This window comes from Gorilla gorilla, chromosome 5 (genome assembly GCF_029281585.2).
Source record: "Gorilla gorilla gorilla isolate KB3781 chromosome 5, NHGRI_mGorGor1-v2.1_pri, whole genome shotgun sequence".
In the NCBI taxonomy this organism is placed as follows: domain Eukaryota; kingdom Metazoa; phylum Chordata; class Mammalia; order Primates; family Hominidae; genus Gorilla; species Gorilla gorilla.
Genome location: NC_073229.2, coordinates 60,369,324 through 60,386,910, shown reverse-complemented (window position 1 = coordinate 60,386,910; position 17,587 = coordinate 60,369,324). Strand labels below are relative to the sequence as shown.

Below are 17,587 nucleotides of genomic sequence, written 5' to 3'. Positions count from 1 at the left end.
ATTATTATGAACTCCTGGGTAGAGTAAATAAAAACAAACAGGAGGAAAAGTTCTGACCCAGATGGGCTCCTGAATTAAGAATAATATTAAAATATTCCTCTCTACCATTCTGTTTTATGATTAGGGTGAAAAGTTCCATCTAACAACCCTACCCTTTGAATCTCCATGGTCTGTCTTCAATTTCCAATAGAGGAACCAGGACAGGATTTGGAATAATCTGTATTTATCTGTGTCCCTGACTTAAAAGCAAACAAACATACCTGAATTTTGAAAAGTACTGACAGCACTACAGCAGTGAAAAAATACTAAACTGGTGGGTCGTAGGTGCTGGAGTTGGGTCCTCTCCTACATTGTAGTAGATGCCTCTTTAATAAACATTAAAAAATAGCAAAAACAAACTAGTTGAAAACCAATACAGAAGAGCTGATATCTCTATTATCTTTTTTAAATCATATGCTCCAAGAAGTGTGGATTCATAATTTGTTTCTACACTGGCACCCTATATCCAATGGTATTTCAATAAACACACTGCTTAAACCACCCTCCCCCCATTTTAGTGTTAAATCTTTGCATTTTGAAAAGAAAGAAAAGATATTTATTATAAAATGCAATACTGCGCATGGTTATTATTTGGACATTACTAACCCTATATCGATGATCTCTGTGAATACTTCCCAAAAAGCACTCCATGCACAAAACACAAGTTGGATCAACTGCACAGTCTCTGTAAAGTTAAAAAAAAAATCAAAGTGTCAGAAAATAACTATATATTTCACAACAGAATTATTTCAAATTGGAATCCATCCTAAAAGAACGAAAATGTGAAGTTTTTTGGTGTTTTAAAAAAGGAAGTATCATTCCCAAAGATCTGTCAGATCTTTGATCAATGAAAGCAGTTTAAGGACCTGTGTCTCCATAATGCATGTGTACTAGGGAGTCTTTCAAGGCACATATTATTAGAACAGTAAATTTTAATGTAATGGTGTGTTTTCCCATAGATTTGTGGAAATCACATTACACATTAAAACACATAAATGTATATGAAATATACTCAAAATATTTATGAATTCTTAAGATTCATATATTGGAATTTCAAATAACTTCTTCCAAACAGGTATTTGAGACCAAGGGTCTTCAAAGTGATATGTATGCATCCCTAGAAAGGTAGAAGTATCAACTGAAATGCAGGAAGACAATATTTGAACTTACATTTCTACTTAAATTTTAACTAAAAAGGGAAATTAAACATTCTATAGGTTCACTGCACAGAATGATACAGGTCTCCTCACATGGCCCCTATTTCTGGTATTCACACAACACATATGGCCCATAAGATATCCTGACTGAAGAGTTTCAAAAGGTTGGTTGGGGTGCCCTGAGTTGTTTCATTTGCTTTCTTCATACTGCCAGTTAGATACATTTATAGATCATATCTTAAGAGAATCTAGACAATCCCATGAAATGAAATGGGGAGTGTAAAATAAGAAATCTATATTGGTTCCTGCCCCTGGTTCCTGATACCAGACTCCTAAAACTCTTGTAGATAAGGGTGCTAGTAGATGTGCTAAAATTTAGTCTTTAACCCTAGTTACAGACACAGAAATCCCCTGGGTGACAGAAGAGTCTTTTGTTCTTTTTATTGAGCCAGGCTGGAGTGCAGTGGCATGCTCATGGCTCACTGCAGCCTCAACCTCTTGGACTCAAGCAATCCTCCCATCTCAGCCTCCCTGGTAGCTGGGAGTACAGGTGTGTGCCACCATGCCCAGCTAATTTTTGTATTTTTACTAGAGACGAGGTTTTGCCATGTTGGCCAGGCTAGTCTCAAACTCCTGGCCTCAAGGGATCTGCCTGCCTTGGCCTCCCAAAGTGCTGGGATTACAGGCATGGGCCACCGCACCTGGCCTAATTCTCTTTTCTATTCCACTCATCTATGTCTATCCTTAGGCCAGTACTATACAGATTAATTTGTAATTGTTCTGTGTGTACTTGAAAGAATATATATTCTGTTGGGACAGAGTTCTCTAGATATTTGATAGCAAGTTTATTAATTTTATTGTTCAAATCTTAGATCACTCTGCTTTTTATCTTCTTTATCACTTCCTGTGAGGAAGGTGTTAAAAGTCTTTAACTAGAATTGTTGATTTTTCCATTTCTCCCTGCAGTCCTACTAGTTATCACTTGATATATGCCAAGGCTGTAAACAGTGTACAGTTAGGTGCATAAATGTTCATTATGGATATTTTTTCTTTACCTACTGCTCTCTTCACCAGCATACAATGTCTATTTGTGTCTTTTATATGAAAACTGCTACTTTAATTTTCTTTTGTAACATATTATTTGCCTGGTATTTTTTTCTTAACTGTTTCTCTTCCCACTTTCAATGACTTTCTATTTTAGTTTGCCTCTTATAGACAATACTTGTGGATGTTTAAATATCAATCTGAGAGCCAGTCTTTTTGCTTTCATATAAAGAAAAGTAAAGCTAGAGCCTTGTCCTCATTTAGCTATCATTTAACAGAAAAGACAAATGTGTACAGTTATAGTATTGATTGTTGACTACCGTATTAAAAGTATGTAGGGCCAAAGCCAGTGCATCTAGAGCACTCAAGGATCTCTGAGATCTTAGTGATTTGTCTAAAGCCATCATCTCCAAGCTTTTACAATCATATACCCTTGTATTAAAATGTTTTGTGTATGCAGTATCTATCTCTATGTAAATATATTCATATTACACATGTATTAACATAATATTAATACATGTACTAATTAGTTACTCAATTATACTACTGTGTAACTGGAGTCTTCGGAATGGAACAAAGGCAGAAAAAATATTTGAAGAAATAATAACCTAAACTTAGCAATTTGGTGGAAGACATCGGCTAAAAACAAAACTCAAGAGAATAAATACAAAAAAGATATTTAGGCCTATCGTAGTCAAACTGCTAACATTCAAAAATAACAAGAAAATCTTCAAGGCAGCTAGAAAAATCCAACACATTTCACACAAGGTACATAGATATGCCAGTAACAGCTAACATCAGCAAAACAACAGGGTTCAGAACACATTGGATCACAATCTTTAAAACGTTGAAAAGGAAGAAAACCAGAAACAGTCTATCCAGACTTCAATATTCAGGAAAAATATCCTTCAAAAATGAGTACAAACAATCTGAACAGGCCTATATCTATTAAAGAAATTGAGTCAAGAACTAATAACCTTCAAAATCAAAAGCACTGGGCTCACATGGGTTCACTGGTGAATTCTATCAAATGTTTAAGGAAGAAATTATACTAACTCTACGCAATCTCTTCTAGAAGACAAAAGCAGAGGGAATACTTCCTAACTCATTCTATTAGGCCAGCGTTGCTCTAATGTCAAAATCAGATATAGACAATTCAAGAAAAATACAGACCAATCTCTTTCATGAAAATAACAAAGTATTAGCAAATTGAATCCAACAACGTATAAAAATAATTCTACACTATGACCAAGTAGAATTTATCCCATGTATGCTAGGCTGGCTCAACATCTGAAAATCATGTAAATCTATCACATTAACAGGCTAAAGAAGAAAAATTACACACAGAAAAGCATTTGATAGTTGGTGCAGTGGCTCACACCTGTAATCCCAGCACTTTGGGAGGCTGAGGTGAGAGGATCGCTTGAAGCCAGGAGTTAGACCAGTTGGGGCAACAAACTAAGACTCCATCTCTGCAAAAACTTTTTATAAAAATTAGCTAGGCACAGTGGTGTGCCTATAGTACCAGCTATGAGGCTGGAGGATCCCAAGTCCAGGCGTTTAAGACTGCTGTGAGCTATGATCTCGCTACTGCACTCCAGCCCGGATAACTCTATCTTTGGAAGAAAAAAAAGGATTTGACAAAATACAATGCCCATTCATAATAAAAACTCTCGGCAGAAGAGGAATATTGAGGAATATTTCTCAACTTGATAAGGAATATCTACAAAAAAACCTACAGCTAACATCACTTAATGGCGAGAAATCTGAGTTTATGCTTGTGAGGTGACTTAGTGTAGAGCCCCTAGACAGCCTCAGTACAGGGCCAGTTACCAGAAAGACCACGACCAAGAGGGCTGGAGCTTTCAGACTCACCCACCAAAATCTGGGAAGAGGGGAGGGGTGGGGTTGGAGATTAAGCTCTTTATTATAAAAACTTTTTGTTGTTGTTGTTGTTTCTTGGGATAGGGTCTAGCTCTGTCACCCAGGCTGGAGTGCAGTGTGGCCTGATCACAGCTCACTGCAACCTTAAACTCCTGGGTTTGAGCAATCCTCCCACTTCAGCCTCCCGAGTAGATGGAACTACAGGCTCAAGCCACTATACCTGGCTATTTTTCCTTTGCAGAGACAGCATCTTGGTATGTTGTCCAGGCTAGTCTTAAACTTCTAGCTTCAAGTGAGTCTCCTACCTCGGTCTTCCAAAGTGCTGGGATTACAGGTATGAGCCACCATGCCTGGCCCCTATAAAAATTCGACAAAGTTTAATGAACTTCCAAGTTGCTGGAACTTCACCCTGGGACTGAGGTGTTAGGAGGGTGGCATGCCCAGAGAGGGCATGGAAGCTCCTCACCCTTTCTCCCACACCTTGCCCTATTAAGTCTCTTCCATCTGGCTGTTCTTCTGTATCCTTTATAATATCCGTAAGCTGTCCTAGCAACTTAATCCAACCCAAAGAGGAGCTAATGGAGACCCCAATATATAGCCAGTCAATCAGAAGTGTAGATGACCATTAATTGCAACTGGTGCCTAAAGTAGGGGGCAGACTTGTGAAACTGAGCTCTTAGTCTTTGGATTCTGACAATAACACCTGGTAGACAGGGTCAGAGTTGAATTGAATTAAATTGTAAGATACCCAGCCAATATTCAGAGTTGGAGAAATCCTTAGGGTAAAAAAACCCACATACCTGGTGTCAGAAGCGTTGCATGAGAATGTAGAGAAAGAGTGTGTTTTTCCCAGAATAAAAAAGGGAGAAAAAATAAGTGCAAAATAAAAACATTTTCAGATGAGATCGGGCACATTCAGGGTGGTATGGCCATAGACAATAAAAACATGTTCAGATAAACATAAACTGAGATAACTAATAATTAGAATCCACAGTAAAAGTCAACAACAATGGTCCACAGTCTCTGGTTCAACCTGCAACTAAGAATGATTTTTACATGTTTAAACAGCTATTTAAAAAAAGAAGTCTGGGCTTGGTGGTTCATGCCTGTAATCCCAGAACTTTGGGAGGCTGAGGCGGGAGGATCACTTGAGCCCAGGAGTTTGAGACCAGCCCTGGCAACACGGTGAGACCCCATCTCTACAAAAAATTTAAAAATTAGCCAGGCATGGCGGCATGCACCTGTAGTCTCAGCTACTTGGGAGGCTGAGGTGAGAGGATTGCTTGAACCTGGGAGGTCAAGGCTGCAGTAAGCTGTGGTTATGCCACTATACTCCAGCCTGAGAAATGGACAGAGCAAGACTCCATCTCAAAAAATGAAAGAAAAAAAATTAAAAGAAGAATATGCAACAAAGACTGCAAATATATTTTCTATTTGGATCTTTACAGAAAAAGCTTCCCAACCTCTAGTCCAGGAAAGAATGAAAATCCCTGGGAGCAACATATATGTGGGTTAATATTAATGGTTATACATATTTTTTCCTGTCTTTTCTTAATATCTTTAAAAGACTAATGTGTTAAAGCAAAAATTGTAACATTGCATTGTAAGGTTTATAACATTTTGGCCGGGCATGGTGGCTCATGCCTGTAATTCCAGCACTTTGGGAGGCTCAGGCAGGTGGATTACCTGAGGTCAGGAGTTCGAGACCAGCCTGGCCAACATGGTGAAACCCCGTCTCTACTAAAAATACAAAAATTAGCCAGGCGTGGTGGCGGTGCCTGTAATCCCAGCTACTCGGGAGGCTGAGGCAGGAGAATCACTTGAGTCTGGGAGGCGAGGTTGCAGTGAGCCAAGATTGCGCCACTGCACTCCAGCCTCGGCGACAGAGTGAGACTCTGTCTCAAAAAAAAAAAAAAAAAAAGTTTATAGGTGCAATATATATGACAAGAAGCAGAAAAGATGAGGGGAATAAATGTAACTATAAATGCAAGGTTCGTTTATTTTACACGAAGTAGGAAAAACAGACTTTGATAAATTAAAGATGCATATTATAATCCCTAGAGTTACCATTTTAAAAAATGCGAGAGAACAGCTAAAGAGCCAAAAAAATAATCAAAACGAAATGCTACAATTCTAATTAACCCAAAAGGCAGCATACAGTTAGGAAAATTAGGAACAGAGGAACAAAAAAAAAAAAAAAAAAGAGACAAACTGAAAACAAATAGCAAATGGTAGACCTAAATCAACAAATACATTAATAATTATAAGCATATCAATAATTACATCCAACAACTGCAAAATATACCTTCTTTTCAAATGCACATGGAATAAGACTGACCATGCTGCCGAACCATAAAACAAGTTTCAAGTTTTGTTTGTTGAGACAAGGTCTGGCTGTGTTGCCCAGGCTAGAGCACCATGGTACAATCTCAGCTTGCTGCAACCTCCCACTCCTGGGCTCAACTCAACCTCCCACATAGCTGGGACTACAGGTGTGCTCCACCATGTCCAACTAATTTTTGTATTTTTTTTTTTTTTTTTGGTAGAGATGGGGTTTCGACATGTTGCCCAGGCTGGTCTTGAACTCCTGGGCTCAAGCTATCCGCCCAGTTTAGCCCTCCAAAGTGCCAGGATTACAAGCGTGAGCCACCTTGCTGGGTCCATAAAACAAGTTTCAATAAATTTCAAAACTGAAATCATACAGAATGTGTAATTTTGTTAGAAATAAGCTACAATATGTTATCTAAGAAAGTCTCAAATACATGGAAGTTAAGCAATGCACTTCTAAATAACCCGTGGGTCAAAAAATATAAGAACATAAATCCAAACTAAGCAGAAGGAAGAATAATAAGAGTAGAAATCAATAAAACAAAATAGATAAAAGACAAAAATAACAAAGCTAAAAACTTATTATTTGACAAAATTAAATTGATTTGAAAGACAAAATACAAATTACTATTATCAGGAATGAAAGAGACATCATCATAGACACCATAGACATCAAATGCAAAAGGAAATATGCACAATTTTATGTCAATTTGACATTATATGATGAAATATATTCCTTGAAAAATACATAGTGCCAACACTGACAGAAGATGAAATAAAGTTATAAAAAACTCTAATAAATATCAAAGAAATTGAATCGTTACCAAATACTTCCTTGCAAAAAAACCCTAGGCCTTGATGATTTATTTTACTGGCACATTCTATCAAACATTTAAGAAAAAGTCATACCAATTTTACATAAATACTTCTAGAAATAAGGAAGAAGGAATATATCCCAATTCTTTTTACAAGGCCAGTATAACCCTAACAACCAAGACCGGACAAACACATTACAAGAGAATGCCAGATGGGTATATTCTACGGAACACAGAGACAAAAATCCTTCACACAACATTAATGAGTTGAATCCAGCAATATACACAAGTTATAATTCATGATAATAGAGCCGGATTCATCCAGTAATAAAAAAATGTGAAAAATCAAACAATGCAATCAACCAAACTAATGGAATAAAAAAGAAAAACTATGATCATCTCAATAGATGCAGTAAAGGTACTTGACAACATGAAATAGTCATTTATGATTTTTTTAAAAACCTAGGTAAACTAGGAATAGAAGGGAACTTCCTCAATGAGATAAAAGTTATATGAGAAAATTATACTTAACATGATATTTAATAGTGAAAGACTGAATTTCTCCCTAAGATTGGGAAAAAGGAAAGAATATCCACTTTCACCAGAGCAATGGAGCACAAGAAAGAAAGGCAAAAAGATTAGAAAAGAAAAAGTAAAACTGTCTCCATTCATAGAAGACATAATTACAGGAAAATCCTAAGAAACAAAAAACAAAACAAAAACACCAGAACTAGCAAGTGAATTTAGCAAGGTCACAGGGTAAAAGTTAATATCAGAAACCAGTTGTATTTCTTCATAATGGCAGAAAATAAACGGACACTAAAATTCAGAAAAAATATCATAAATTACTTAGGAATAAATATAACAGAAGGCATGTACAACTTCTATATAAAAACTATAAGACTTTGCTAAAAGGAATTAAAGAAGGTCTTAATAAATGGAGATAAAATGTTTATGGATTTAGGAAACTCAGTATTGTTAAAATGTCAATTAACCCCAAACTAATCTATAGATTCAATGCAATCCTAATCTTAATCTTGGTAGTCTTTCTTAAAAACAGAAATTTACAAACTAATTTTAAAATTTATAAAATGCAAAGGACACGAAATAGACAAAACAAACTTTAAAGGAACAAAAATGGAAGACTTACACTAATCAGTTCAAGACTTATTATAAAGCTGCAATAATCAAAGTAATGTCTTTGACATAAGAATAGACATAGCAATGAATGAACTAGATTACTGTTCAGAAATGGACCCACACTTTATGGTTAAGTGATTTTTTATAAGATGTCAAAGCAACTCAACCAGGTGCAGGTGCCTCACGCCTGTAATCTCAGTACTTTGGGAGGCTGAGGCGGGCAGATCACCTGAGGTCGGGAGTTTGAGACCAGCCTGACCAATGTGGAGAAATCCCGTCTCTACAAAAAATACAAAATTATCTGGGCATGGTGGTGCGTGCCCATAACCCAGCTACTCAGGAGGCTGAGGCGGGAGAATTGCTTGAACCCAGTAGGCGGAGGTTGCGGTGAGCTGAGATAGCGCCATTACACTGCAGCCTGGGCAACAAGAGCAAAACTCTGTATCAAAATTCAATGGGGAGAGGAAGAAATGATGCTGGAACAATTAAATATCTGTATGTCAAGAAATGAAACTTAACCTCTACCTCAAGCCATATAAAAAATTTAGTTTGAGACAGATCATAGGCCCAGACATAAAGTCTAAAATCACAAAGTTTACATGAAAAAATTAGAGAGAGAGGCCGGGCGCAGTGGCTCATGCCTGCAATCCCAGCACTTTGGGAGGTGGAGGCGGGCAGATCATTTGAGGTCAGGAGTTCAAGACCAGCCTGACCAACATGGTGAAAACCTGTCTCTACTAAAAATACAAAACAATTAGCTGGGACTGGTGGTGCGTGCCTGTAGTCCTAGCTACTCAGGAGACTGAGGCAGGAGAATGGCTTGAACCTGGTAGGCAGAGGTTGCAGTGAGCCGAGATCGTGCCACTGCACTCCAGCCTGGGAAACAGAGCAAGTCTCAGAGAAAAAAAAAAAAAGCCCTGTAATCCCAGCACTTTGGAAGGCCTAGGCCGGTGGATCACATGAGGTTGGGAGTTCAAGACTAGCCTGACCAACATGGGGAAACCCCACCTCTACTAAAAATAGAAAATTAGTTGGGCTTGGTGGTGCATGCCTGGAATCCCAGCTACTTGGGAGGCTGAGGGAAGAGAATCGCTTGAATCCGGGAGGCAGAGGTTGCAGTGAGCTGAGATTGCACCACTGCACTCCAGCCTGGGCAACAGGAGCAAAACTGTCTCAAATAAATAAATAAATAAATAAAAGTAAATAAATAAATCACAGAAACTATTTTTGCCATTTGAGAGAAGGCAGAGATTTACTGGACACAGGAACAATAATCGTGAAAAAAAGTGGTAAATTGAACATTAAAATTAAAAACTTCTGTCATCAAAAGCCACCATAGAAACAAGCCACAGACTAGGAGAAAATAGTCACAAAATGAGTCTGATGAAGGACTTGTATTCAGAATAAAGAACTCCAAAAGTGAATAAAGATAATGAAAAGATAAACAACCCAAAAATGGACAAAAGACCTTAACAATAACTTCACAAGAGAAGCTGGATGAATGGGCAATAAGCACATGGAAAATCGTCATTAAGGAAAATTTAAACTATAATGATACCCAAAAAGCACTGACTTTTTTTTTTAATTTTAAAAAGAAAAAACGAACTATAATGAGATATCATTAAATAGAATGGCAAATTAAACAGTCTATGTAATATATGCTGGCAGATATTTAAATAGTGTGATGCATTAAACTTAAATTTAAATTTGGTTATTATTTTAAGGACTTGTGTTTTTTCTGTAAGGAATAATACAATAATTGCAATTAAGAAATATTTCATACTGTATTAAACACATTCTTCCTGTTTTGTTAAAAAAAAAAAGTCTGACAACATCACCTATTCGTAAGGATATGAAACAACAGGAACTTTCGTACATTACTAGAGGAGAAGATAAAACCCTTTTGGAAAAAAGGTTTAGCAGTTTTTATTAAGTTCAACATATACCTGCCCTTTTACCCAGAAATTCCACTCTTAGGAATTTATCCAAGAAAAATTAAAACATATGTCCACAAAAACACTTGAATAAAAATGGTAATATCCTGAAACCAATGTATCAAGTAAGAGTATTCACTGTATTATTACAGTCTAGAAGGCCTATCTTATGGTGTCTTAATATAAATAATTTTCTTACATTCCTAAAATTTTTTTTTTTTTTTTTTTTTTTGAGATGGAGTCTCGCCCTGTTGCCCAGGCTGGAGTGCAGTGGTGCGATCTCGGCTCACTGCAAGCTCCACCTCCAGGGTTCACGTCATTCTCCTGCCTCAGCCTCCCGAGTAACTGGGACTACAGGTGCCCGCCACCACGCCCGGCTAATTTTTTGTATTTTTAGTAGAGACAGGGTTTCACCATGTTAGCCAGGATGGTCTCGATCTCCTGACCTCGTGATCCGCCCGCCTCGGCCTCCCAAAGTGCTGGGATTACAGGCGTGAGCCACCGCGCCCAGCCCTTAAAATGTATCATTAAAAGCTGCAGATTTTTAACAGTGCAAAATTTATGTTATTTGGTATATAAAACACATTAAAATGTGGTTAAGTATAGAATAACAATGCCTAATATTTTAATGCGTTACACATTTAAAAAAGAGAAGGTCACAGAAGTTTTATTCATAATAGCCAAAACTCAGAAACAACTCGAATGTTCATCAACAGAACAACAGATTGTAGGCAACTGTGGCACATGTATACAATGAAATACACTCAGCAATAAAACGGAACCAACTTCTAATAATCATTACATCATGGATAAATCTGACAGACATTATGCTGAGAAGAAGCCAGGCACAAAAGGACTACAATTTCATTTTTATAAGATCTAGAACCAGGGTGGGCGCAGTAGCTCATACCTGTAATCACAACACTTTGGTAGGCTTAGGGGAGAGCATCACTTGACCCCAGGAGTTCAAGATAAGCCTGGGCAGCAAAGTGAGACCTTGTCTCTTCAAAAAATTAGCCAGGTTGGCTGGGCACAGTGGCTCATGCCTGTAATCCCAACACTCTGGGAGGCCGAGGGGGCCAGATCATTTGAGGCCTGGAGTTTGAAACCAGCTTGGCCAACATGGCGAAACCCGGTCTCTACTAAAAAATACAAAAATTAGCTTAGCATGGTGGTGCGTGCCTGTAATCCCAGCTACTCAGGAGGCTGAGGTGGGAGAATTGCTTGAACCCAGAAGGCAGAGGTTGCAGTGAGCTGAGATCATGCCACTGCACTTCAGCCTGGGCGACAGAGCGAGACTCTGTCTCGGAGGAAAAAAAAAGGAAAAAGAAAATTAGTCAACATAGTGACAGACACGTGTGATCCTAGCTATTTGGGAGGCTGAGGCAGGAGGAAAGGTTGAACCTGGGAAGTTGAGGCTGCAGTGAGCCATGATCATGCCATTGCACTCCAGCCTCGTCAATAGAGCAAAACCCTGTCTCAAAAAAAAAAAAAATTCTAGAACCACCCAAGGTAATCTAAGGTGACAATATCAACACAGTGGTTACCTAGGCGGCTGGAGCCAATGACAGGGAAATTTCTAGTGAGACAGGAAAGTTCTCTATCTTCACAATACATAAATCATATAAGGTTAACTACTGTCAAAAATGTACAATTAAGGCCGGGCGCGGTGGCTCATGCCTGTAATCCCAATACTTTGAGAGGCCGAGGTGGGCAGATCACGAGGTCAGGAGATCGAGACCATCCTGGCCAACATGGTGAAACCCTGTCTCTACTACAAATACAAAACAAATTAGCAGGGCGTGGTGGTGCACACCTGTAGTCCCAGCTACTCAGGAGGCTGAGGCAGGAGAATCGCTTGAACCCAGGAGGCGGAGGCTGCAGTGAGCCAAGATCGTGCCCCTGCACTCCAGCCTGGGCAACAGCATGAGACTGTCTCAAAAAAAAAAAAAAATGTACAATTAAGATTTGTCTTTTGACATATGTAAATATTCCCTTACGAAAAAACACTCAAAACTCACAGAGGGGCCAAGAGATAAAATTTTAGTAATATAAATTTGAGTTTCCTACCTGAATGGATTACCCCAAAGCCTTTATGGTTCTATTATTTCTTACCATCTAGGCAAAGGCAGCTAGCTACATGCCAAGTTGATGATACCACCATGTACTTCTACGTTTCATTCTGCACCAAACTGAATAATCACAAATCTCCAAAATAAGAACATAAGACTCATTTTAGACAACTACATAAATCTAAATTATCTAGAAGATATTTACCGCATTTTCCCAGGTCAGAGAGAGCAGTGTAGACAAGGGAAATTCCATTATACTGAAGGCCCCATGATAACATACAGAATTAAAATTCTACCTCTGGGTATTTATTGAAACATGTACAAAGAGATGTACACAAACATGTGCAGGGTATTCCTTGCAGCATTGTTTGCTACAGAAAAAAAAACCTAGAAATCTCCATTTCTAATTTCATTATTAGGTCAATCAAATAAACTATGGCCTGTCCTTACTATGAAAACAGTTATAAAGAATGAGGTAGATTTATATATATTGACATGAAAAGATCTCCAAAACAAACTGTTAAGTGAAAAAATGTAAGCCACAATTATAATACACATAGTATAATTTCATTCATATGTGTATAATATACACAGTATAATTTCAGCATGTATCACACATGCCAGCCAGGTGCAGTGATTCACACCTGTAATCCCAGCACTTTGGGAGGCCAAGGTGGGAGGATCTCTTGATCTAGGAGTTTGAGACCAGCCTGGGCAATATAGGGAAACTCTGTTTCTACAAAAATACAAAAGTTAGCCGAGCATGGTGGCACACGCCTATGGTTCTAGCTACTTGGAAGGAACACCGGGGCCCAGGAGTTGGAGGCTGCAGTGAGTTATGATCATGCCACTGTACTCTAGACTAAGCGACAGAATGGGACTCTGTCTCAAAAAAAGAAATAACCAATGGTTTTAAAACTAACACAACATTGATTCCAATCTCTGGACTATTCACATTATAAAGAAATAGCTTGATATAGTTTGGATATGTGTCCCCTCTAAATCTCATGTTGAATTGTAATCCCCAATGTTGGAGGTGGGGCCTGGTGGGAGGTGACTGAATCATGGGAGGGATTTCTCATGAACAGTTTAGCACCATCCTCTTGGTGCTGTTCTCCCAATAGAGAGTTTTTGTGAGCTCTGGCTGTTTAAAAGCGTGGCACCTCCTCCTCACCTCTTGTTCCTGCTCTCACCATGTGATGTGCCTGCTTCCCTTTCCCCTTCAGCCATGACTGTAAGCTTCCTGAGGTCCCCACCTGAAGCTGAGTAAATGTTTATGCCATGCTTATACAGTCTTGCAGAACTGTGAGCCAATTAAAACTCTTTTCTTTATAAATTATCCAGCCTCAGGTATTTCTTTATAGCAATGCAAGAACAGCCTAACACTCAGTTTTAAAATAGAATCCTGCAAGAGATCAAGACTTCAAGTTTGTGTGTGTGTGTGTGTGTGTGTGTGTGTGTGTGTGTGTGTGTGTGTGTGTGTGTGTGTTTTGAGATGGAGTTTCACCCAGGCTGGAGTGCAATGGCATGATCTCGGCTCACTGCAACCTCCCTCTCCTGGGTTCAAGCAATTCCCCTGCCTCAGCCTCCTGAGTAGCTGGGATTACAGGCATGAACAACCATGCCCAGCTAATTTTTGTATTTTAAGTAGAGAAAAGACTTCAAGTTTTTTAAAAAGCAAGAAACTGAAAAAACAACCCCTCTTCATGGAAATACGTAGGTCTTCCATATGAGAGCTTTATTACTTCCAGACAGAAAAGGAACTAGAACTATCTGCACCCCTCTGCTTGAGATACTACTCAGGGCTCAGTAATTTATATGAAGAAGAGTATTCAATTAAAAAAAACCTCACACATATCTATAATTACCTATGTGCTTTCATACACGTTACTTCATTGTATCCTAATGACTCAGGGAGGAAAAATCACCCTAAAAAACGTAAAAAAATCATTGCTAAAGACACTTCCAATGCTCATCCACATCCTAGTTTCATCTATCCCTGAGACTTAGGAGAATTACACTTTCCCGACCTATTCTGTAGCTGGACAGAGGCATCAGGCCTAGTTTTGCCTAATGGGATTTGGATAAGATCATAATTTCTGAGACAAAGCATTTATTTGCTGAGAATGATCTACCAGCTCTATTCTGTTCTTGCTGTGGTGAACCTTGAAAGCATTACATTAAGCTTGCGGAAACATAAGATGGTGTCAAAAAAACTACCTGGAGCAGAACCCTCTACTTATCACCCCACTCATCTGAATTGGTCACACAGTCTGAGTAATAAATATATCTTGGTACATAAAGTCTTTGGGATTGTAGAGTTGTTTATCATTTTTAGCATAATCTCAACTGTCATGACCAACAGAATCAGGGTTAAAACATCCCAACAGAAAGAAATGATAAATGTTCAAAGTGATGGATATCCTAGTTACCTTGATTTGATCATTATACCTTATGTGCATGTATCAAAATTACATATACCCCACAAATACGTACAATTATTATATACCAATACAAACCACTATTAAAGTAAAAAAAAAAAGCCTACACAAAATTATTTAATAGTTAATAAAGCATCATAAAATACTATCTAGAAACAAAAATACTCCTGATGGCAGCATAAGCCACCCCTGCCCCCAATGCCAATTTCTGGTTATCTATAACATTCATGTAATACGTTTTTAAATGTTAAAAAAGAATGCTCTCAATTTAACTATACTAAAAAAACAGGGGGATGAAACCTTACTTCCCCATATCTTAAAAGAAGTATTAAGCTAAAAACTTAACTCATGAAAGTATGATTTCATATTCTACTCATGTTTTATTTTTCTTAATGGTTATAAAAAACGTCAAAATATACAATTATCAAAATCAACACTAAGATTTTTGCCCACTAAGATTTTTTACACTCTAAAACCATTTCTATTTAATAATGAATAACAAGTGCTAAGTTTGACCACTCTTTTCCTAATAGAGTACACAAAAAGTAGCTTACTGCCTACGAACACCCAGATGGCTTTTTTCTGACATCATGGAGACTTCAGAAAAATAATCTGTGACCAACACAATTTTAGAAACTATGAACAAATAACTCCCCATGGCAAAACTAATCTATGCCCTTCACAAATCTTTTTCCTAAGTACTATATATAAAAGATCCTTTAATATCATTCTTTCTCATTAAAGAAACCTTCTGCATTATGGACATCAGTCACCTTTATCCTGAAGGGTCTAGTTTAGAAACCTCCCCAGAATTCCAATAACCATATTTCATCTTTCCAAATAACAGACTCCGTGTCATTTTACCAGGGCGCTGGGTTTCATGGAAACACCTACTTTTAAAATGAGATATTCATCCCCAGCACCCAGCATGGCCATTTACTATGAGTTTACTGTGTGCCAAGTATTGTGTAAAGTACTACACACAAAGGATCTCACTAACCCTCTCAACAATCTAATAAAGAACCTGGCTGGTCTTTGATCTGGTTTCCAAGGAGGTAACCTTTAAATCCTGGCATTACTTATGTGATCAGAGTGTCTCTGTTATTTGTGGGACCCCCACAAATAAGAAAAACTATACATCCTAGAACAAGGCTTACCTTGGATCTGCCCTAACAGAACAGGAGGGAGGCTGGGCACGGTGGCTCAGGCCTTTAATCCCAGCACTTTGAGAGGCTGAGGCAGGTGGATCACTTGAGGTCAGGAATTCGAGACAAGCCTAGCCAATGTGGTGAAACCCCATCCCTACTAAAAATACACAGATTAGCCAGTGTGCGCCTGTAGTCCCATCTACTCGGGAGGCAGAGGCAGGAGAATGGCTTGAATCCGGGAGGCAGAAGTTGCAGTGAGCCGAGATCATGCCACTACAATCCAGCCTGGGCTATGGGGTGAGACTCCATCTCAAAAAAAAAAAAAAAAAAGAGGGAAAGGCCACTGTGACCCAGTACTGAACACAAAATCCAAATGGGGTAAAGTGGGGGCAATTATGCAGAGAGTTGGGCAGCAGCAGCAGCAGAATGGCTGCATACAGGGGAATAATTAAATAAGCAAATATTTTGAGGAAAATGAGAATCAGGTTTTCTCGTCAGAGAAGGAAATTAAAAATATGCAAAGGAAGAAAACTAGAAAGAACCTTAGATGGGAACGGAAGAGATCACTACAGATGCATGGTTTCCAATATCTATTTCAATACATTTATACAGATAGGTATAAAATAAAGCTCCATTGAGACAGCCTGAGAGTTATAACACCAATAGCAACATGCACACATACCATCTTATTTGTAAACACCATTTTCCACTAAAAAGAACCAGGATCCTTGGCAAAATGGTTGATTTCAGGGTTGGGGCAGGAGAAAGCTCAAGATTGCCTGGGACATCTTGTTGTACCAGGAAGAAAAGAAAAAACAGAAGGGAAAAGGAAAGGAAAAGAAAAAGAGCTCAAAGGATGATAGAGATATGAAAAAGAACAAAGATAGCTTGAAGGGGCTCCTATTGACCAAATCTAGGACAATTTGAGCATAATAATGAGACCCCACAAATACTGATATAAATAAATAAATTGAAAGTTTGATAATGAAGAGGATACTTAATAGTCTCAAAGTACTTCCCAACAACACACTTATTGATCACATAGGGGAAAAGAGTAACATTACAGTGGAGAAGTCTTGCAGACATCCCTTTAATCAAGTGATCAATATCACCAGTTGTAGAACTAATCAAAATCATACATACCACCTGACAGGGTTAAAACACATGATTTCTGTGGCACTCCTGTCACAGATGCAACTTGAATCTAATTACGAAAACCAGACAAACCCAAATTGAGGGGACATTGACAAAATAACTGGTCTGTAATCTTCAAAAGTGTCAAGATCATGAAAGTCACAGAAAAATTGAGGAAACATTCCAGATTGAAGATTAAAAGACAAGATATACAAATGAATAATTTGGAACTAGATCCTATTAATACAAAGAACATTACTGAACAATGGGGTCTCAATTTCCTATCCATAAATTATGAGGTTCAACTAGGTCTACTGCTCCAAACATCAACAGAATATTCAAAGTAGTTTCTGTAATAGCAAACAAAAAACTAGGTCTAATAGTTTTTCAATATATATACTGTTCTCTATTGATATTCTAAATAAGCTAATAAAGAAAACTACCATAGATA

The 17,587-nt window shown here is 38.1% G+C and overlaps 1 protein-coding gene across 5 annotated transcripts in view; it reads right to left on the bottom strand.

Annotated features, from left to right (window-relative positions):
• The window catches only part of UBR2 (ubiquitin protein ligase E3 component n-recognin 2), a 128,799-nt gene that overhangs the window by 99,900 nt on the left and 11,312 nt on the right, over positions 1-17,587 (bottom strand). For all 5 annotated transcript variants that reach the window (XM_019029814.3, XM_019029813.4, XM_055389634.2 and 2 more), the window contains exon 3: positions 646-724. In XM_019029814.3, coding sequence (XP_018885359.1) covers positions 646-724 — 79 coding nt within the window. The remainder of the gene's footprint in view (positions 1-645; positions 725-17,587) is intronic.